At 61.5% G+C, this 21734-nt stretch overlaps 1 protein-coding gene across 1 annotated transcript in view; it reads left to right on the top strand.

The window, feature by feature from the left end:
• Nucleotides 1–1248: 1248 nt before the first annotated feature.
• The window catches only part of LOC138819933 (polypeptide N-acetylgalactosaminyltransferase 9), a 48014-nt gene continuing 27528 nt past the window's right edge, over nucleotides 1249–21734 (top strand). The window contains exons 1-2 of the mRNA XM_070011547.1: nucleotides 1249–1491; nucleotides 19232–19412. Coding sequence (XP_069867648.1) covers nucleotides 1272–1491; nucleotides 19232–19412 — 401 coding nt within the window. The 5' untranslated portion in view covers nucleotides 1249–1271. The remainder of the gene's footprint in view (nucleotides 1492–19231; nucleotides 19413–21734) is intronic.

Raw genomic sequence — 21734 nt, 5'->3', positions numbered from 1 at the left:
TTGTACACACAGACACATGCACGTTCGTGTACAGCCACACACTTGCCCGCCTGCCTGCCCGCACACCTCTGCACACAGCATACACACAGCAACAGAAGCATAATCTCAGACACGCACACACATGAACAGAGGCCACACACAGACATAAGCATGAACACGTTCGTGTGCACATGCACGTGCAGAGACACGTGCGTGCAGCCTCCAGGTTTGCGCGTGTAACCGCTAGGTCCAGGCCCGGCTTGCGTGAGCGCTGACCCCGTCCTTGCTCACTGGGTGGCAGAGCCCGCGGCGCGCGTTCGGCTCGGCTGGGGACGGGGCGCCGGGCCGGGCCGGGCGGGTGGTCCTCGTCCGCGCGGGGTCCGCCGGGTTTGCCCGGCTCTGACCCTGAGCGGCCTCCCCGACGCCCGCGTGCCCGGGCTCCCGGGTGGGGTAGGCCTCGGGGGAGAGGGGCACGGGCCTCGGGACCTCGGGGCGCGGTGGGTGCGCGGGGCGCAGGGCCTCGGGACCTCGGGGCGCGGTGGGTGCGCGGGGCGCAGGGCCTCGGGACCTCGGGGCACGGTGGGTGCGCGGGGTGCAGGGCCTCGGAACCTCGGGGCGCGGGGCATGGGGCGCGGGCGGGGCGCGGGCGGGGTACGGGCGGGGCGCGGGCGGGGCGCGGGCGGGGCGCGGGCGGGGCGCGGTGGGTGAGCTGGGCACGGGGCGCGGGCGGGGCGCGGGGCGCGGGGCACGGGGCGCGGACGGGGTACGGGCGGGGCGCGGGGCACTGGGCGCGGGCAGGGCGCGTGCGGGGCGCGGGCGGGGCGCGGTGGGTGAGCGGGGCACGGGGCACGGGCGGGGCGCGGTGGGTGAGTGGGGCACGGGGCACGGGCGGGGCGCGGGCCGGCGCCGCGTGCATGCAGATGAGCGGGTCCGCGTCACCGCGCACCGGCGCCGTGGCCGCGGGGCGGGCGGGGCGGGCGCGCAGGAGCCGGGGCCCCCGCGCCGCCTCCCGGCCCAGGCCGCTCCCGCGCAGGGCGGACCCCAGGACCATGCCGGCGGCGCCCCGGGCCCGCAGCCCCCGGCGGGCCGCGCGCGGAGAGCGGGCGGCGGCGGCGGCCGTGCGCGCCCGGTGCTGAAGGGACAGCGCCCCGCACGCGCCCCGCCCCGTCCGCCCGCGCCCCGCCCGCGCCGCCGCCGCCCCGCCGCCGCCGGCCCATGCTCCCCGCAGCCGCCCGCCGCGCGCAGGCTCCCGCGGCCCGGCCCCGGGCATGCCCCGGGGGTGAGCCGCGCCCATGGCGCTGGCGCGGAGGGTCCGCACGCTGCTGACGGTGAACGTGCTGGTGTTCGTGGGCATCGTCCTCTTCTCCGCGTACTGCCGCCTGCAGGACCGCGCCGAGGCGCTGGCGCCGGGCGTGCGCGGCGGGCCGGGCCGGGCGGGCGCGCGCGCCGACCGCGAGGCCATCCTGCAGCGCCTGGACCAGCTGGAGGAGGTGGTGTACGGCCGGCTCAACGGTGAGCGCGGGGCGGGGAGGGGCGGGGAGGGGGCCGGGAGGGGGCCGGGAGGGGGGCCGGGAGGGGGGCCGGGGAGGGGGCCGGGGAACCGGAGGAGGTGGTCTACAACCAGCTCAACGGTGAGGAAGGCGGATGCAGTGTCTGCCACCCCCGACCCAAGCTCCTCACCGGGGAAGCGGAAGCGGACAGACAGAGGGACGGGCCGCAAGGCCTCCCCTGGCCCAGGGCTTGACCTGGATGACCATCCATCCATCCATGCGGCACGTGGGAATGCCCCCTCCCGGCGACCATTCCAAACTCACTTCCCAGAGAACTTGGGGGAACTTCTAGAGGGGTTCTGCTGTGAGGGGTCCTCCCGGCCCCCTGGAGATGTGGAGGACGCCCCCTTGCCCTCCCCGCCCACTGCGCCCCCCCCAGTGCTCTCCACCCCCCCCCCCCCCCCGCAGGGCACTCCTCCAGAGCCAGTTACTGGGGATGCACAGGGCTTGCACACAAGTTCCTCGAGGGAGAAGCAGAGGCCCTGGGTGGCTGCGTGACCGGCCCAGGGTCCAGCTGTGTGACCGGCCCAGGGTCCAGCTGTGTGACCGGCCCAGGGTCCAGCTGTGTGACCGGCCCAGGGTCCAGCTGTGTGACCAGCCCAGGGTCCAGCTGCATGACCGGCCCAGGGTCCAGCTGTGTGACCGGCCCCGGGTCCGGTGGGGCTGGCAAGACCCCGCTGCCCACATGACCTGAGGCTTGGAGTTGGCCCCTGTGGGCTGTGCTTGGTGGAGCGCCAGGGCAGGGGACAGTGTCTGTGGTGGCAGGTCATGGCAGGTCGCGGCAGGTCACGGCAGCTGGGAGCCAGCGCTCTTCAGAGGACGCATGTGTGAGAGGCAGAGGCTGGGGCTCCAGGGCCGGCCCTGTGTGGGGAGCCCAGAAGGGGAAGGTCGGCACATGCCTCCATCCCCGGTGGTTTTCCCGTGGGACTTGGTGGCCCTAGCATCCCCTTCCTGGAGTGCCAGGCACGGCTTTGGGAGAACGTGGCTCTAGATCCGCACACCATGGCCTGGGAGGGGGGAAGGTGCGGTGAACTCAGCCTGGGGAGCCCTGGTATCATGTGCGGGTTCTGCCCACTCTGCAGTGTGCTTGCCCTTGGAGAGCAGGGCCCCCCGGACTTCCCGATACCCCCAAGGGGCTCCGGACAAGCCCCGTGGCAGCTCTGGTCTTTGCTCTGGTTGAGGCCAGGAGAGGAGAAAAGTTTATCTCCAGCAGCTGCTTGGCACTCGGCAGTGTGACTCACCTCCTGGACGGCACGTGGCCCGGTGATAGCACACGGCATTATTGAAGGGGTTTGCCAGGGTGTTATGGTCTGTTTTATGGGGAGGACCAGAGGATTATATAAAAACATTGGCAGCACACAGGAGTTGTGTAACATCAAGTCGGCCAGCAGCCCTGAGCCCCCAAGGGCGGAGCAGCCGATTTCTGGTGTGGGAAAAGCTGTTTCTGGATGAATGTCTGTCCGAGGGGACGCTGGCTGGGAGTCTGCGAGCTGCCCCCGCCCTTCTGTCTCCCTGGTCCCCTTTGTCCTCTCTTGGCTTTTCCTCCCATCCTCCCTCTCTTCTCCTCTTCCTGTCTTTCTTTTTGAGTGTTCGCCCTCCCAACCACACCCCTTCCTTCTCCCTGCCCCTGCCTGTTTCCCTCTTTCTCCCTTCTCAGTGCTCTGTGACCCATGTCCCTCACACAGTACTGGAGCCCAGTTGATGTCCAGTCTTTGTCCCAGAAAATAACAAGGGAAACCTGGTGTTTGGCCTGACCCCAGGCAGGCCTCGCAAGAGGGCAGGGCGGTGGAGGGCGGCCCCCACCCCAGTCTGAGGCAGGGTGTCTCTAGCAAGGGCATTGGAGGAAGCTGGGGAAACTTCCGGGAGGAGGCAGCCTGCCCTCTTCCTCACAGCGTGTCCTAGTTTAGATCCTAGAGGTGTGGCATCAGCCTCTGGGAGGTTCTGAGTTTAGAAACAAGAGGAAGAAATCTAAACCAAAATTGATTTATTGCTTCCATTTTCTTGGCTTTGATGGCTCTACCGGAATTCTCTTCTGGCTGAAGGAGTTAGGTGACAAGGAAGTGTGGAGAGAGGAGCCAGGCTCCTTGGTATTGGGGAGGGGCCGGCACCCTCCCCACTTCCTCCCACAGCTGCCCAGTGATCCTGCCAACCTGCCCTCCCCACGGAGGGGGGGGTAGCTCCGGGGGAAACGTGCGGTGGGGAAGCCCAGCCCCGCTCACGTCCGTGTGTGCGTGAGAGAGTGCTTCTAACGTCAGTGCTCAAACAGAGGCAAATGTCTGTGGACAAGGACGGTCTCTGAGCCCCTTAACTCGCACGCAGAACGCAGCTCCCACAGCTCTGTGTGTGCAAGTCTACGAGCAGCGAGTCTGAGAGCTCCTGGGCTTGATGAGGGAGGGCAGGGAACACTCCATAGGGTGTTTGGCTACTCACGTCCGCTGCTTTCCGGGTTCACACCTCGGCCTCCACACAGGCATCTGCAGAGTGACAGAACTGCTCTGCTGTGGGAGGTGCTGTGCACACCTCACCCCGAGTTCAGAGGGGGCCAGAGATGGCCAAAGCTCTGGGTGGTCTCCTGGTTTGGAGAGAGCTGGGAGTTGAGGATGAGGGATGACCTGCCCAGTTATCTGGAGAGGTGGTACTGGCAGGTGCCAAAATGGTACTTGTTTCGGAAGCGCCTACGTCACCGTTAGTGAGAGAGCAGAGTCACTGGAGGCCAAGCACAGATGCTGCCCAGAGCGGGCGAGCGAGGCCTGGCTGCACTGCATCTGCGCCCTCTGTGGATGCCAAAACCACCGCCCACCTGCCCTCTACGATGTTTCCTCCACTGCCCCAGCCTCCAGGAACTTGCCTGCACTCTAGCTGTCCACCACCCCAAACAGATCCACCCGACAGGCCCCTCTGAGGTGAGGCTTCTGTCTCTTCTTCATGGGTCTTGGGCCCAAAGCCCAGGGCATGTAGCATGCATGAGAATATCCCGAGTGACTGTGTTCATTGTATTTTATTAGCTTATATTAGTTATATGGGGGAGAGTTTATTGTTACAGCTCCACACGTGTTTGTGTTCTATTCCAATTAACCTCACCCCCTCTATCACACTCCCTGCCAACGGATTTGGATCTTAAGCGACAGCTTATGCTGTCACCATACCCATGAATAGCAGGTGCCTACACAATCAGTGCAAGCCAGGCACCACACAGGTGGCTCACGCTTGTAATCCCAGCTATCAGGAGTGGAGATCTGAAAATTGTGATTCAAAGCCAGCTCTGGCAGGAAAATCTTTCTCTCTAATTAACCACCAAAAAGCCAGGAGTGAAACTGTAGCTCAAGTGGTAGAATGCTAGCCTTGAGCAAAAGAGCTCGAGGAGAGAGCCCAGGTCCCGAGTTCAAGCTCTGGGACTGGCGCACACGTGCACACACGTCATGCAGGACATGCAGGACATGCAGCCAGGAGAGGTCTGCTCTGTGTGGGAAGGAAGAGGAAGAGGGACTCAGGGACACAGAGCGCGAGACCCAGGACCCGCCGTGCCATGCACTCGCACTGATAACCCCGGTCACTTAACTCTGTGCAGGCTTCCTTTGAAGCCGCGTGCTTGGCAGTCAGGTCTCCAGCTGTCTGGGGAGCGGTGCGCTGTGCGTGCGGTCGTGGGGCCTGTGGGAGCGTGGGTCCCCCCTGGGGCTGGCATCCGGTGTGCAGGTGACAGCAAGCCCCTGGCTGCACGGGTCCTGCCCGCTGCCCACTGCGCAGGCTGAGCCTTTGCAAGCGTGCCCAGGGTCCTCCCAAGGCCAGCTGTGAGTGCCAGGGTGGGGCCGGGCAGATGCTGGCAGGTCAGCGGGTCACGGCGTGAGGCCCAGGTGGCCGGTGAGAGGCAGCAAGTCAGCTGGCCGCTGCGCAGTTTCTTGTGACCTCGCCCCCGCCGCCCACCTGAGCGTCCATGTTGAAAAACACTGCGTCTCATGTAGCTCTTCTACACACGCTGTGCTCCCCACACTCCACCTCTGTCCTGGCTTCCCAGAGAAGGGATGCCGGGGAAGATCGTCTTTGTCGGGGGCCACAGGAGCAGAGGACCCCAGTGTGGGGACCTCCAGCAGCACATGTCTGTTCTCTTGCTGTTTGGATTCAGAAGTCTGGCCTGGTCTCTGCAGTCCGGGGCAGGTGTGGGCAGGGCTGGTTCCCTGAAGCAGGGGACCTGTCCCGAGAAGGCCCTTCCCAAGACGGGTGAGGAGGAGGCGGAGTGTGGGTGAGCCGTGCTGGGGCGGCCCGGGCTGGGAGTTGGAAGGCAGAGCAGAGGGCCCCCTCCTGCCGTGGTGAGAGGCCAGGTCCTCAGGGACAGCAATGGTCAGCACCACGGACAGCTCCGTGGCTGGAGGGCCTGGCGTTGGGGCTGTGTGAGCAGGAAGCCTTTCGGGATTTTCCATTTTCCTAGGCAACCAAGAAACAAGGTCAGGGGCTGAGATTGGGGATTGCAACGTGTGAGTGAGTGTGTGTGTGTGTGTGTGTGTGTGTGTGTGTGTGTGTGTGTGTGTGTGATTACATACGTCCTTATTTCAGAAAACGGTATCGTGCGACATGCTTCATCACGTCTGACTGGCTGCCTCACTCCATTACTCAGGGTGGGAAGCCACTGTTCCGGGGATGTGATACCTGCGTGGACAGAGTCCTGGGCTGTGCGGAGGCCCTCAGGGTGAGGCTGGCCCAGGCCTTTCGGGGGGGAGGCCGGGGACCCCAGGGAGGGCAGCTGCCTGACCTGTTCTCTGACACAGCTGTTCCCCTCTCTCATCAGAGCCCCCTTCGCGCTCTGGATGAGCCCGGTGGAGACTGCTTAGACAGCCTGGGAGGCATTTCCCAGGCCGTTGATTCCATGCGTGCCCTTGACGCTCACGGAGAGGCCTGGCTTGGCTTCCGAAAGCCAGGGGAGAACCATGGCAGCGCTGGTCAGGGTTGGGAGCCAGGGGAGAACCATGGCAGCGCTGGTCAGGGTTGGGCAAGGAAGGACTGGTTTTATTTTCAACACAACTGCCTATCAGATGGGCTCTGTGTACAGCCTTCTGTCTGGAACTCAGCAAGCTCAGGTTTCATTTCCAAGTAAGGAAATTGCAGGTGAGGTCTGAGTTAGGCAAGGGACGGTTTTCACACTATTTTGAGAAAACTGGAAATGTCTTCTAATATTCCCAGGGTCTGCGCCCTTGGCAGCCCATGGAGTCACACGCACAAGACTCTCTCAGCCAGGAGGAGCAGATGCTGGGGTTCTGGCAGGACTGCATCGTACCCCCGCCCCACAGCCGGCATCGTGCATGCACAGCCTCCGTCCGGTGCTTACGCTGCTGCTGCAGCTGCGTGGTGCCTCCTGGGCAAAGCGGCAGCAGTGGTAAGGCTGTGAGGGAGCGGGCGGGCACTGGGAGCCACGCCTGTCACACACTCAGGCTTAGCAAGGGAGGGGCTGAGGGCTGTTTGCTGATGGCAGCGATGATTGTTTCCTTAACCGTTCTTGTTTGTTTCCGCTGTCCACATACCCTTCCTACCCATCCCTACAGGGCCAGCCCTGACAGCTTCTTGTTCTTTGCTTTTTATAGCTTTGGGCTCAGGGCCTCAAGCCTGCTAGGCAGGTGCCTGAGCCATATTTCCAGCTCTTTTTTTCTCAGGTTGTTTTTGAGGCAGGGTCTTGCCTTTTTGGGTGGCCTGGACTCTGGTCCTCTTCCACCCACAGTTAGGAGGACAAGTCCATGCCATCACACTCGGCTGTTTCTGTTGAGATGGGGTCTCGCATTTATTTTTGCCTGACCTGGCCTGGTAGCTGGAATGACGGGTGTGTGCCACCACTCGGAGTGGGTCTGCCTGAGGCTCGGAGCATGCTGTCCCCAGAGAGTCTGGGGTCAGGTGTGAAGGAGGCAGCCGCTGATCGGTCTGTTCCAGGGGTGGCATGCTAGCAGGGACCCAGAAGTTCACAGGTGCTTGGGGGAGCTGCCCTGACCACAAGTTGGATGGCCTCATAAAGGGAGGTGTTTGCGCTGCACATCTGATACCAAATCCCAGCTGAGTGATACTGGGAAGGTCACTAGTGCTTTCTGAGCTGTGCTTCCACAGTTGAAAACGTAAAAAGCTGTACCTCCGTGACAGGATTATTGAGGAAATGAAACAGCATGGGGCAGCGTTTGTGGTAAAGTGCTTCACACATGGTCGGCCCTCAGAAGCAGCTAGAATAAGGTAGGATCTGGGTGGATTGCGTGAGGTCCTCAATAAATCTGTCTGGTTTGGTAGATGAGTGGGTGGCTGGGTGGATAGATATTTGAGAAGATGTCACATGATACGAACTATGCGCTGCATCTGGAGTGGCCAGAGCAGCTAGAGGCAGGTTGGGCCCTGTATACCCCCACGGAGCTGACCCCCAAATCTCCACAGTCCAGGGCTCCGGGAAGTCCCCTGATATCGGGGAGTGGGTCACCTCTCCCTGTCAGGCTGCCGAAGCCATGCCGACTTCTTCTCTGGTTGCTCTGAGGTCTGCCCTGATCTGATTCAGACCACACCCCCTCGCCACCCCCAGATCCTGCCAGGGGAGGTGGTCTCCACGATCCGGAGCCTGCACACACCCTGTTGGCCTAGTGCATGTGGCGGCCCTGGCTCTGCCTCTGCCCGCCCTGGTCTCCGCCTTCTGCTCTAGGTCCTCACACGGAGCCATTCGGTGTGGGGCCACGCGATCCCCTCTGCGGGCTGACTGGAGCGGGGGAGGGCTGGCCAGGCAACGTGGACGGCTCTGTGGCCCCGTGCCACGGGAGGCAGGGAACGCTCTGCCCCACAGTATGAGGCGGACTCCATCACCATCGGGGACAGCAGCCGGGAAGCGGAGGCACACGGTTGGGAGATGGCCTCGAGCTGAGACGGGGTGGAAGTGGGGCTTGAGTCTGAGCAGCCTGGCTCCAGCGTCGGGCGGGGCTGGCAGACTTCGACTCTTGGCGCCTGTATCTGGGGGAGGGAGAGGGCTGGTGCCGGAGCAGGAGGGAGAAAGAAGAGGCCCGACTCTGTCTTCTGTCCCGGCCTCAGTGGAAGACCCTGCCACACCGGAGGCCTGCCCCCCCCTCTCCCGGGGATGGAGCAAAAGCAGGGACCATGGGCAGAGGCTCTGGACGGCAGCCTGCTCTGCTCTGCTGCTGTCTGCTTCCACGGGAGCCCCGTTTATTCATTTGCTCATCCACCCATTTATCCATCGCTGTCCATCTATCATCCATCCATCTCTCTTCCTGTCTATGGTCCACCCATCCGTCTACAGGACTGTCTGTGCATCTAGGCAGCCCTCCCTGCGGTCAGAGGCCGCGGCAGGCGGAGGGGCGGCTCCCCAGCCAGCAGACGCGGGGCAGCCTCATCCTGTCTCAATGGGTTCCGGGCCCCTCCTTGTGTGACGCAGTGGCTGCGTGGTCTTGGGAGAGTGTCCAGCACACAGCTGGCGAGCAGCCCTGGCGTGGGCTTGATACCACGGCAGCGGGTGGGACAGTCCTCACTATTTCGACTGTCCCCTCCACGTCCTTGCCCCCAGTGGCTCTGGCCGCTGTACCAACGGGGCCGTGGGCTGTCAGGCCCGTGTTTCAGGGAGCAGCCCGAAGTCCTGTGTACCAGGCACGCCATTCATTTACCAACCCCCGGCTTTGGCCCCATAACTATTCCTATCAGTTGAAGACAGTACTACATCTCCAGAGTTATCAAACCCGGTGCTGGTCTCGGGGAGGAGCTATTTTACAGATACTTCTGTGTCCTGCAGAATATTCATGACCTCACAGTTCCAGAAGGACTGCCAGTCTTTCCACTATTGACCATATGTCATTAGTTTGGGTCCCCAGGGAGCCTTAAAAGACCTACCAAAAATAGAGAGAGTGGATGGAATTGAAGCTGGGATAGGGAGAGGTGTTATCTATGGGGTGGCCGGGGCTCTCGTATTTATCTCTACTTTGTGGTCATCAAAATGAATAGCCAGGCACATGGAGCCAGTCTGCGGTGTTATGGGAGGAGGGAGGAGCTGGGGGCTGGCGGGATGTCCCGTTTGCCCCTTGTCTCCGAACTTCTCACTTGACCCCACGTTGTGTGCCGTGGGCAGCCAAGGGCAGAGGCCCTGGCTAGTAATGGATGTCGTTTTCCCTGTGAGAATGGCAGACTCCTGCTCGTGGGGCACAAGGTAGACGCTTGTGTATCCAAGGCCAGAGCAAGGACTGTGGTCGCAAGGCCTCTGCCCTGAAGCTGCCTTTGTTGCTCCCCTTGGTTCTCAGCACTGTCTGCGTGTGTGTCTGGCAGCGAGCTGGCCAGGAGCCCTCGGGGCGGGCACGTCGTGGGCCAGGGGCAGAGCCCTTCCTCTGGAGATGACTGTCCACGTCTCTGGGCTCCTGGAGTCTGGTCCTACAGCCCTCAACCAAGTTCAAGACTTGGGGGTCACCCGGCCAAAACTGTGTCCACACGTGCTCACATGTGTCTGGAGGTGCAGTGTCCAGTATTCAGAACGCCTCTTGGGGAGCAGGGAACTGGTACGCTCTCTCCTCTCTCCAGAGTTCCCTTCGCTTCTGGCCTCTGTCAGATCGCCATTGCTTTTTAGAAGTAGCCGTGGCGGCGGCCTGCCCTGCCGCGAAGGGGCCCTCAACGTGGGGTTCTTCCTCGGGGTTCCCAGCAAGTGCGGGTCCTCAGGCAGGGTGCCGGGAAAGGCTGCAGTGCGGCTGGATGGACGCATCACCCAAGGGCAGCCACACCGGGGGCTGGGCGGTCACCCCCCACCGTGGGGGCAGCGGTCACCCCCCACCGTGGGGACAGCGGTCACCCCCCACTGTGGGGACAGCGGTCACCGCGCACCGTGGGGACAGGGTCGGTCACCCCCCACCGTGGGGACAGCGGTCACCCCCCACCGTGGGGACAGGGTCGGTCACCCCCCACCGTGGGGACAGCGGTCACCCCCCACTGTGGGGACAGGGTCGGTCACCCCCCACCGTGGGGACAGCGGTCACCCCCCACCGTGGGGACAGCGGTCACCCCCCACCGTGGGGACAGCGGTCACCCCCCACCGTGGGGACAGCGGTCACCGCCCACCGTGGGGACAGGGTCGGTCACCCCCCACCGTGGGGACAGCGGTCACCCCCCACTGTGGGGACAGGGTCGGTCACCCCCCACCGTGGGGACAGCGGTCACCCCCCACCGTGGGGACAGCGGTCACCCCCCACCGTGGGGACAGCGGTCACCCCCCACTGTGGGGACAGCGGTCACCCCCCACCGTGGGGACAGCGGTCACCCCCCACCGTGGGGGCAGCGGTCACCCCCCACCGTGGGGACAGCATCCCCCGTCTCAGAGGCGCCTCCCCTGGGCCTATGCCGCCGGCTTCCCCGTCTCAGAGTCGCCTCCCCTGGGCCTACGCCGCCGGCTTCCCCGGGACGGCAGCCTCCGTGCTCCGGCTGCTGCCTCCCGCAGAACGTTGGCATGTGCTGCTGTGACAGATGGAAGTCGGTGGCTCAGAGACACGCGGGGAGCTTGAGAAGCCACACTTCCTTCAAAGCTGGAAATCGCAGCCACCCACGGGCCCCGCACGCTGTGTGGAGGCGTGGGCCGCCCGGGGTGGGGTGCGTCTCTGTGCGGGAGTTGGGAGGTCTCGGCATGGAGCCAGCCAGGCCTTCCCGGATGGGGCTGTTGGATGGCAGAGGCAGCCTGGCTTTCCCCTCCAGCATGCAAACCCACACGTGCAGGAATCAGGACCCGATGCCTTTGGGATCCATTGCTCGGCCTGCAACCCCTCTGGACACATGCTTGTTAACGTCTTCCAAATGTGAGTTCGAGGCTGAGATAAACATCTCCACACTGAGCCTGGCACTGGTGGCTCTCGCCTATAATCCTAGCTACTCAGGAGGTTGAGATCTGAGGATTGGGGTTCCAGTCTGGACAGGAAGGTCCGTGAGACCTGTTTTTTATTGTAAATGCTGTGCAGAGGAGTTGCAGTTATATGAGTTAGGTAATGAGTGCGTTTCTTGTCGAGCATTGTTACCCCCTCCTTTGTTTTCCTCCTACTATCCCTGCCCTCTCCCACCTCCCCCACTCCTCCCCTGCCTTGTAAGACACGTATTGCTAATTAACCACCAGAAAACTGGAAGTGGTGCTGTGGCTCAAGTAGTAGAGCACTTGCCTTGAGCTGAAGAGCTGAGGGATAGCTCCCAGGCCCAGAGTTCAAGTCCCATGACTGACAAAAAACCAACCAACCAAAAAACAAAACAGACCACCAAGTCTATATTGTCTTCCCTTGAAATCTGAGAAGACTTTGGCCCTGACTCCTAGGTGGTAATGGACAGTTTGATCTCCACAGCCCTGGGTATCTGTTAGCCCATTCCCCACTACCCCATATTGCCACCAGCACCACGCAGAAGGGCACATTCCTTCAGGAACTTCGACTGCCATTTCTGGCAGAGCGCAGCAGGAGGATGTGTGTGTGGGAAACAGAGGCAAGTCCTCCTCGGCTCGGAGTCGCCCTGGATGGGCAGGCAAGCTCCGCCGGCTCTGAGCATAAACAGGACCTCACCCCAGCCTCCACACCGCCATCCGCCCCAAATCATCTCTCGTAATTAGAAAAGCACTCTCCCGTGGGTCATGGGAATGGAACTTCAAATGATTATTCTATAAAAGTAGAATTACTGTGGCCATTAGCCAGCCTTGAGCATAAGTGAGCCATCGCTTCCAATTACAGCACGGATGTGGACTTCCGGGCAGCCTGGGCTCGACCGACTTCCACACAGAAGCTGCTCGTGCTCTTAAAAGTCACATCACTGCCTCTGAATCCAAACCTTGTTCAGAGGTTTTGTGGTAGGAGAGAGATGTCAGCTGGTCTTAGGCTATGTGAGTCACGTGAAAACTGCTGAAAACTTACAAAAGCAGAAATGGAATCAGGCACTGGTGGCTCACGCCTGTCATCCTAGCTACTCAGGAGGCTGAGGTCTGAGGATTGTGGTTTGAAGCCAGCCTGGGCAGGAAAGTCAGTGAGACTCATCTCCAATTGGCCACCAAAGCCAGAAATGGAGCCATAGCTCAAGTGGTAGAGCTGCTAGACTTGAGCACAAAAACCCAGACAGGAGCTTGGAAGGTGGCTCAGTGGTAGAGCGCTTGCCTTGCATGCGTGAGGCCCTGGGTTCGATTCCTCAGCACCACATAAGCAAAAAAGCTGGGAGTGGCGCTGTGGCTCAAGTGGTAGAGCGCTAGCCTTGAGCTGAAGAGCTGAGGGACAGCGCCCAGGCTGAGGTCAGGCTCCACTAATGACAAAAAACAAAACTCAGAGACAGTGCCCAAGCCCCAAGTTCATGCCCCAGTACCAGCACATGCACGTGTGCATGCACATGCATGTGTGGGCACACACGCACACAGCCTGACACTTTAATGCCTGAGTGCTTGGACTTCCCTGTGCCTGGCTCTCCCTGTGCTCTGCAGTAGACACCACGGTCCTGTCGGCACCGGAGAGGCCCCCTTCCTCGGCGTCCAGAGCCCTTGCCCCGTTTACTGCAGAGACTCATCGGATGTGGGACCTAACAGATGCTCTCTTCTTCGCCCTGTCGGAGCTCAGACCCTCCCATGGCCCCATTTCCTGCAGGCTCAAAGCTCCCGCTCTGCTTGTCCCCGTGAATCAGTCCTTCCACGTGACTCCCTAAGCTCAGGGCATCCTCTGCCTGCCAGACCCTCATCCTGACCATGGGGTGATGCCCGGCGTGGGGAAGCTGCCCACCCCTTGTCCTAGCCAGGCAGCTTTGGCCATGGCCAGGGTGGTCAGTCCTGTCGGAGGACAAGCTCCCGGGTTGACGGGGCCCTCCTGTCTGGACAGCACCTGGCATGTGGAGGTGCCCTGCCTGCTTTTATGGAGGCAAATGAATTAATGGTGCTGCTCAGGGCCAGCTCTTTATGCTTTCAGCCATCAAAGAGATGAGTACGGGGATCTCCAGAGACACGGCGGGCAGCCCAGAGTGCAGGTGCGTGAGCATCACCCGTGCTCACTGCCATGCAGTCCACACTGGACATTGGAGTTGGTTCCCGTGTGGATGGGACCCCGGGTGACCGCCATGCTTTCAGAGATTCCTACAATAAGCACGTATGACTTTTCCATCGGGGGAAACGGTCTTTCTAATTAAAGAAGTAAAAGCATACTTTGCTGGCAGCAAAATCAAACAAATCCAACCTCCCTGAAAAGGAATTTGACACCAAAACCTATAGAAATACCCGCGCCTTTGACCTGTGGCTCCGTTCCTGAAGTAAACAACCCTTTGTAGTTTATCAAATGATGGATGGACTGGTCAATCTGTAAGCCTACAGGAATCACCAAGCAGGTGTTTGCACGTAGATAGATAGAATAGTCTGCGGTGGGTTAAAAGGTAATTATTCAAACCACCCTGAGCCTTGCCTGTAATGACAAGAGTTCTCTGTGGTGGCCAAAAGCAAATGCAGGGGCTGGGAAGGTGGCTCAGTGGTAGAGTGCTTGCCTCACATGCATGAGGCCCTGGGTTCAATTCTTCAGCACCACATATGCAGAAAAAGCCAGAAGTGGTGCTGTGGCTCAGGCAGTAAGTAGAGTGCTAGCCTCGAGCTGAAGAGCTGAGGGACAGCGCCCAGACCCAGAGTTCACGCCCCATGACCGGACCAAAAAAAGAAAAAAAAGCAAATGCAGCTGCGGCACAGCGCATCATGCCAGCCCGAGTCCCGTCTGCGTCAGCCTCCGTGCCAACGCCTGACACACTGGGGGAGGGCCAGTCACACCCGCTCCGCCCGCCCCCTCTGCTGGCCATCAACACGGAGCACACGTGTCCTCGGCCAGGCTCGGACCCCTCACGTGGCCTGGGTGGTCTCACACCGTCCTTGTCCTGGTCTCACGCTGCCCTTGTCCCCGTCCTGTAGGATTTCTCCATACTTGAGCCTTAAAGGCGGGCATGGAAGACTCCTCCTGAAGGCCCACATTCCATCAAAGTAGCGGTTCCGTGGGACCAATGGAGGGTGTCTGAGGGAGACGGCCCCCAGGAAACTGCATGAGAGGGTCGCTCACCATGCCTTTGCCTGTCTCGGAAGCTCTCGGAGATGGCTGTGGCTTGGCCTTGCGCCTCTTCCACTCTGTTGGGCCACGCATGCCCTGCCTGCGAGGGGGTCCTGCGATCTAGGGTGAAGGCGAGTGCTCTGTGGCCGCCCTGGCCACCATCCACAGAGCCCACAGAAGAGGGCTGGAGACGTGGGCTCTGTCTCCCAGAATTCCGTGGGGCAGATGTTTGAGAGCTGAGCTAAGGGGGGCCAGGTTCCGGTTGTTCTCAGGATCCATCTTCTGCGGGAAGGAGGTGCTCACACCTTCCTGCTAGGAGAAGCATCCGGGGCTGGAAACCAAGCAGCCCCTGCTCACCCCTGGGGGGTCTGGGCACTTTTGGACTTGGTTCTCCCACTGCACAGGATGTCAAGAAAAGCCCCTGTGTTCCTAGGAAGGAGCCCAGGCTGGGTGCCCCGGGCCCTGTGCTGAGTGGGCCATGGTTACCTCCTCATCACCCAACAAGATGGCACACCAGCATCTCCTGCCCCCTGGCAGGGCTGGTCCACACCAGCGCTCTACCACTTGAGCCACAGGGCCACTTCTGGCTTTTTCTGGGTGGTCTATTGGAAATAAGAGTGGTATGGATTTTCCTGCCGGGCTGGCTTTGAACCACGATCCTCGGATCTCAGCCTCCTGAGTAGCTAGGATTACAGGTTTGAGCCCCTGGCACCCAACTCTCAGAGACCCCATTCCAAGCCACGGTCATTGGTTCTGAGAGTTAAGTCCTGATTGTGTTTGGGGAATGGGGGTAGAAACCAGCCTTTTGCTCTTTACTGGGTACAACAGAGCTTTCGCTCATCAGAGCTGCTTATCCTGAAGGCTGGGGCAGGACTGACCTGCACTGGGTCCTGCTCCAGGCTGGCAGTGAAGCCAGGGACACAGGTGGGAAGGAAGGAAGAAAGCAGTACAGTTTGGGCCTTCACCATTCAAAGGCCTGGGGATGCTGGCTGGGCGGCCTGGCTCGGTGTGGGTCCCAGCACATCGCGGGGCAGGGGTGGCTCACCGGCGGTCAGCACAGTCAGACGTGGGCTGGAAACCGGCCCCACATCCTCGCCGGCCTCCATTCCTGGTGGGATCAAGCAATTCTGCCTCTTTACAAGGAGTCTCTGTGGAACAGGATAGAAGCCAATGAGGGGTACGAGCAGCGGGGGAAGATGAGAGGCCGGAGCCTGCAGAGAGGTGCGGGCACAGACCTTCCTTACAAGTGAGATCTAATCGTGGGTTTTCAATCTGCAGCGCTGTTACCGATCTTCCTGGTTCCAGAGAACCATGAGTGGGGAAACCCAGACTGAGGGGGCAGCTTGACTTCCACCCCAGCTCCGGGCTGTTCTCGCCAATCTCCCCAGCCAGTGCACCGTCAGGCCTCATGGGGTCCCCAGGCAGACTTGTGTTCAGGCAAGAATGTGAGCCCTGATCCAGGAGTGGGTGGTCGTGAGGCCTCATTCCAACACAGTGACCTCCAAGCAAGTCCCTGGACTGAGCCGGCCTCAGTTGCTCTGCAATGCTGGTTTTCCTTCCCCATGGACGTCCAGAGTCAGGCATTCAGGTGGACTTTAGGGTCAGGCATCCAGGAGGGGCTAGAGATCTAGGATCACACATTTGGAATTGATGATCTCAGAGCAGCTGTGTGTGGAAGGAGACGTCACCTCCAGGCTCCAAAGGTGGACAGGCGGGGTGGAGGCGTGCAGGCCTCGGTGCAGCATGGATGCAGGCCTTGGGGCAGGATGGAGGCATGCAGACCTGGGGCAGGATGAAGGCCTGACAAAGGCATGCAGACCTTCCTAACATCAGAACTCTGCCACCACCCCCCCGCTCTGGTTCAAGGGGGAGAAGATGCTGAGCTGCAGGAATTCTATACCCAGCAAAGTTATCCAGCACTTGTGAAAAGCTATTTTCAATGAAAGAAGGGATGATATTGACCAAGAAGCATTGTACTCATAACTGACTTACAGAATTGTAATCCCTTTGTACCACTACATAACAAGGAGGAGGAGGAGGAGGAAGAAGAGGAAGAAGGAAGAAGAAGAAGAAGAAGAAGAAGAAGAAGAAGAAGAAGAAGAAGAAGAAGAAGAAGAAGAAGAAGAAGAAGAAGAAGAGAGGAGGAAGCAGCAGCAGCAGCAGCAGCAATTTTCAGACATCTCAGAAAGTTTGCTTTCCACACAGCCCTTTGGATATGTCTTTGAGACTGTGCTTCAGTTAAGTAAGAAGGAAGCCCCAGACCTGAGAGGAGGGAGTTGGGAAGTGATGGAGCCGCCCGGCTGAGCGTGGGGGTGAGGGGAAATGCAGGGCGGCGACCGGGCACATTGGTTCAAACAGGGAAGCAGGGCGCACTGAGGTGAGTTCTGGGGAGTGGGCCACATTTGCCATGGGCTTTGGCCGGGCCGCCTCGGGGAAGACCCGGATCCAGTGCTCACGGACTGTGACCTGAACCTGTTGCCTGACCCTCTGTGCTGTAGTTCCTCCACCTGCCTCCGTGAAATTCTTCACTCGGTGGCCGACGTTAGCTAGAGATGGACGCACAGGCCAGACTTGTGGCCCCTCGGGCAGGCTGCACACAGCCACACGTGGCCCGGGCCGACTTGCTTCTCCTTCTGCTGGTTGGTGGTACTGGAGGTTGAATGGGGCCTCTGCTGCCAGGCCTATCACTGGGCCATGGTCCCAGCTCTACTTTTTGCTAGTTTAGTTTTGAAATGGGGGTCTCATTTCCCAGGTGTGCCTGAGCCCCAGATCCATCCACCCGAGTCTTTCCCACCGAGGCGGGGTGACAGGTGTGCACTGGGCTTGCTCTGTGGAGATGGCGTTTTTGCCTGGGCTGGCCTGCGACCAGGACCCTCTTGTTCTCGGCTTCCTATGCTGCTGGGATTGCAGGCCAGGTATGGGCTGCCACCCCGCGCCCGGGCTGTTCTTAGGTCAAGTGTGCGCCGGGCGGGAACTTCCACCCCTGTGCTGGCCTGGGGGGCCTCAGGGGACAGGCCCACCCTCCCAGAAGTAGAGCCTCCAGCATTCTTCCCAAGTCACCACGGTAGCCATCAGAATATCTAAAAATAGAGCTGATAAACATGGGGGAAGCGGACGGGGGTAGGGATGTAGGCAGAGGTGGAAGTGGACTGAACTCACTTTTCATGCCAGGGAGCCAGGGACCTGTCTGCTTTGAGCAGACGCTGGTCTGCACACTCGTCAGACAAAAGAACACAAACCAGCAAAACAAACGGCCTTTCTTGGGGCGTGGAGCTGGAGGGGCGGGAGGGGGGGCACGCAGAGGCTTTGGTTTCTGGACGGCGTGCATTTTTCAACACATACCTGTTTTACTAGAGAAAAAGCAAGGCCCCAACCCCTGGCTGCGCACACTCTGGCTGCAGCCACACATCTGTCATGGCTGGACCCCCGCCCCCCGCTTCTCTCTCTCTAGATGTGAATGTGGCAGAGACATTAAAAATAACAAGATTTTACAGACACATTGCAATATTAAGATAAACATGAGAATGATTGTGTCACCAGTTTTCAATTTTATTTTAAATGTGTAGCTTTCAATCCTACTTAAGTATCGATACTAGGTTTGTGCATTTCGAATGGAATATTCCAGAATCCCCCAGGTGTCCTGGAGGCTGAAGGGCCTGGCTGTGTGTAGTGGAGAAGCTCCCTGGCTGTGCAGAGGCCAGCTACTTCCCGCACCCCTGGGCTGGGACCCCAGGGCAGGGCCCAAGGCCCAGCTCACGACCCCCACCCAGGGCAGGGCCCAAGGCCCAGCTCACGACCCCCACCCAGGGCAGGGCCCAAGGCCCAGCTCACCACCCCCACCCAGGGCAGGGCCCAAGGCCCAGCTCACGACCCCACCCAGGGCAGGGCCCAGGGTATGGTACCCCACACCTGCATGATACCCCCACATGCCCTGTACCCCACACCTGCCTGTACCCCACATGCCCTGTACCCCACATGCCCTGTACCCCACACCTGCCTGTACCCCACACCTGCCTGTACCCCACACCTGCCTGTACCCCACACCTGCCTGTACCCCACACCTGCCTGTACCCCACACCTGCCCAGTACCCCACACCTGCCTGTACCCCACACCTGCCTGTACCCCACACCTGCCTGTACCCCACACCTGCCCTGTACCCCACACCTGCCCTGTACCCCACACCTGCCTAGGATGCCCAGGCTCAGGCACCTGTGAGTCCCCACCCAGCTGCCCCAGAGGGCCAGGGGTAGAGGCCTGCCTGGTTGTCTAGACAGAGGGGCGGGTTTTCTCTGGGCCTGGCTTCCTTCCTAGCACCCCGGAGCTGCGGTTCCCCCGTGGCTGCAGTTTCCACTCAAAGCCTTCCCTGCACGGATTGAAAGGGTTTCAATGGCTCAGGCGGATAGAGTGGACGTGGAGCCCCCTTCCTGCCCCTCCGACGGCCACCCAATGACCAGCAGTCCTGGGCTGTTCTTGGAGACGGACGTGCAGGGCCGGACGCCTCCTGTGGTGGGCGATGTTGGGTGACCTGCCCCCGTCAGTGTCCCCGAGCCCCAGGCGTGGCCCGCTGCCCTCTGCCAGCTCCGCTGTGCGCTTTCCAGTCAGTGTTGGATCCCGCAAGCGCGTGCTGGGGGTCAGGGGTCCTCCGCAGCCAGCTCCTTGGATCCTGTGACCTGAGCCTCTTGTCCCTCCAGGCCTTGCGAAGCCCATCGGGCTGGTGGAGGGCCCGGGCGGCCTGGGCCAGGGGGGTCTGGCGGCCACCCTGCGGGATGACAGCCAGGAGACCGAAGGCAAGTTCGAGGAGTTCGGGTACAACGCGCAGCTCAGCGACCGCATCTCCCTCGACAGGTCCATCCCTGACTACAGGCCCAAGAGGTGAGCAGGGGCGGGGCCTCTGGGGCCGCAGCCCGGGGCTGGGATGCGGGGGGGGGGGGGGAAGGGGGGTGTTCAGTGAGTCTGAAAGGCGCTGCTCTTCCGTCAGGATCTGTCAAGGCCTTGATCTCCCCCCCCCCCATTGTGGCAGGAGGTTCAGATAAGCCACCACGCCCCCTGCCCTGGCCCCGCTGCCCTGGCCCCGCTGCCCTGGCCCCCTGCCCTGGCCCCGCTGCCCTGGCCCCACTGCCCTGGCCCCGCTGCCCTGGCCCTGCTCACACCACGAAGGACCGAGTCCCAGGCCCCCGCCACTGTGCTCTGCTCTAAAACCTTTTGAGGGGCCTGGCGGCTAGACTTGAACAAGGGCCCCATTAAGGGACCAGCCAGGGCAGGAGTCCGGAGAGGGCAGGCCTGGGCAGCAGCCGCACGGACGCTTGTGCTGGGCTGGGTAGTCGGGGCCAGGGCCACGGCAGTGTGGCACCTCCTCGTCCAGAAGGAAGGCTGAGGTGAGAGGAGGCGGGCCGCTGCCCCCCGCCCCAGTGTCTCTGGGGTGAGGACTCCTGGGGCGGGCAGGGAGGCCGAGGGAGCTGCAGCCTGCCACCCTCCCTGGCCCCGAGCCTCGCCCCTTGGAGGTGAGCTGTGGCGGGTCAGCCCTCCTCTGCCTGGCCCTGTGTGTGGATGAGGGTGGCAGACAGGCTGAATCTCGGGGTCCCCTGTGGCGGTGGCATGCCCCCAGCCTGTCTCCCAGCGGTGCCGTCCTGGGCTCCTCCAGCCCTGTTCTGGTGGCTGCACCACCCCCAAATGTCTTTGTATATTTGGTGCCTGGTTCTTTTATTGTAGGCGTTATTTGTATCCTGAGCCGGCCAGGGAGCTGGACACTGCCTTCAAATTCTGGGTCAGAAGAAGGTTCAGGGTGTGTGCTGTGAGCCTGAGCCCTGCCTGTCGGGCGGCAGTCCCTGCACTTGGAAGGGAGGGCTGAGGGGAGCCCTTCCTGGGAACGCTACAGAGGGGAAGTCCTCCCAGAGCAAGTGTGGCCAGAGGTCATGGCCGCTTTCCTCTCCTGAGGGGCAGCTCCTGTCCAGGGTGTGGCCTGTGAGGGAGGTACACACCCACAGCCGGCCAGAGGAGACTGAGCGGGAACGCTGCGGGAGCTGCTGGGAAATAAAAGGCCAGCCATGGGCAGCCGGCCCCCACAGCCCTGCGGTGTTGCTTGAAGGTGGTGAATTTATCTCACCGTGTTTGAGGCTGGATGTTAGCTACCAGGGCAAGGCCTGCGGTGCTCCAGCGTCCTCACGTGAGGGGTAACAGACTCCTTTATGACAAGCCCACCTACGTCCAGCATGACCCCCACTCACCTGCGGCACAGCACCAGCGCTCCAGCCGCGTCTATGGTGGCATGGAGGAGGCTGGCGTGGAGGAGGCTGGCATGGAGGAGGCTGGCGTGGAGGAGGCTGGCATGGAGGAGGCTGGCATGGAGGAGGCTGGCGTGGAGGCTGGCGTGGAGGAGGCTGGCGTGGAGGAGGCTGGCGTGGAGGAAGCTGGCGTGGAGGAGGCTGGCGTGGAGGAGGCTGGCGTGGAGGCTGGCGTGGAGGAGGCTGGCGAGGAGGCTGGCATGGAGGAGGCTGGCGTGGAGGAGGCTGGCATGGAGGAGGCTGGCATGGAGGAAGCTGGCGTGGAGGAGGCTGGCGTGGAGGAGGCTGGCGTGGAGGAGGCTGGCGTGGAGGCTGGCGTGGAGGAGGCTGGCGAGGAGGCTGGCGTGGAGGAGGCTGGCGTGGAGGAGGCTGGCGTGGAGGAGGCTGGCGTGGAGGAGGCTGGCGTGGAGGCTGGCGTGGAGGAGGCTGACGTGGAGGAGGCTGGCGTGGAGGAGGCTGGCATGGAGGAAGCTGGCGTGGAGGAGGCTGGTGTGGAAGCCGTGGGAGCCTGGAGCTGCTGTCCTCCTAACTGTAACCATGTGGCAGGTTGCATTTTCCAAACACTGAGGCAGAGATCTCGCTTCTGGTCTTACCCCACCATCAGCAGTCTATCTTTTCTCCTCTTGAAAACAAGCGGGCTTGGTGGCTGTCTGTCCATCAAGGACAGCAGAGATGAGCAGTATGAACTCCAGGGCTGCGCGGAGCTACCGTCTGACCGTCTCCAAGCGGCCGGGCTGCAGGAAGCCCCCCTGTGGGGAAGAGGCCGCTCACAGGTGACCTCCAGCCTCCCAGACGCGCAGCCTTGGCCCACATCTGACTTCAACCGCATGGTGGTCTCAGCCTCCCAACCAAAGCTCCCACATGCCCGACCCTCAGGGGCCATGGCAGAAATGAGAGGTACAGCATGCAGAGC

This window comes from Dipodomys merriami, unplaced genomic scaffold (genome assembly GCF_024711535.1).
Source record: "Dipodomys merriami isolate MVZ:Mamm:240054 unplaced genomic scaffold, mDipMer1.0.p SCAF_827, whole genome shotgun sequence".
NCBI lineage: Eukaryota > Metazoa > Chordata > Mammalia > Rodentia > Heteromyidae > Dipodomys > Dipodomys merriami.
The sequence above is the reverse complement of the archived record's forward strand: the minus strand, read 5'-3'. Positions and strand labels throughout refer to the sequence as shown.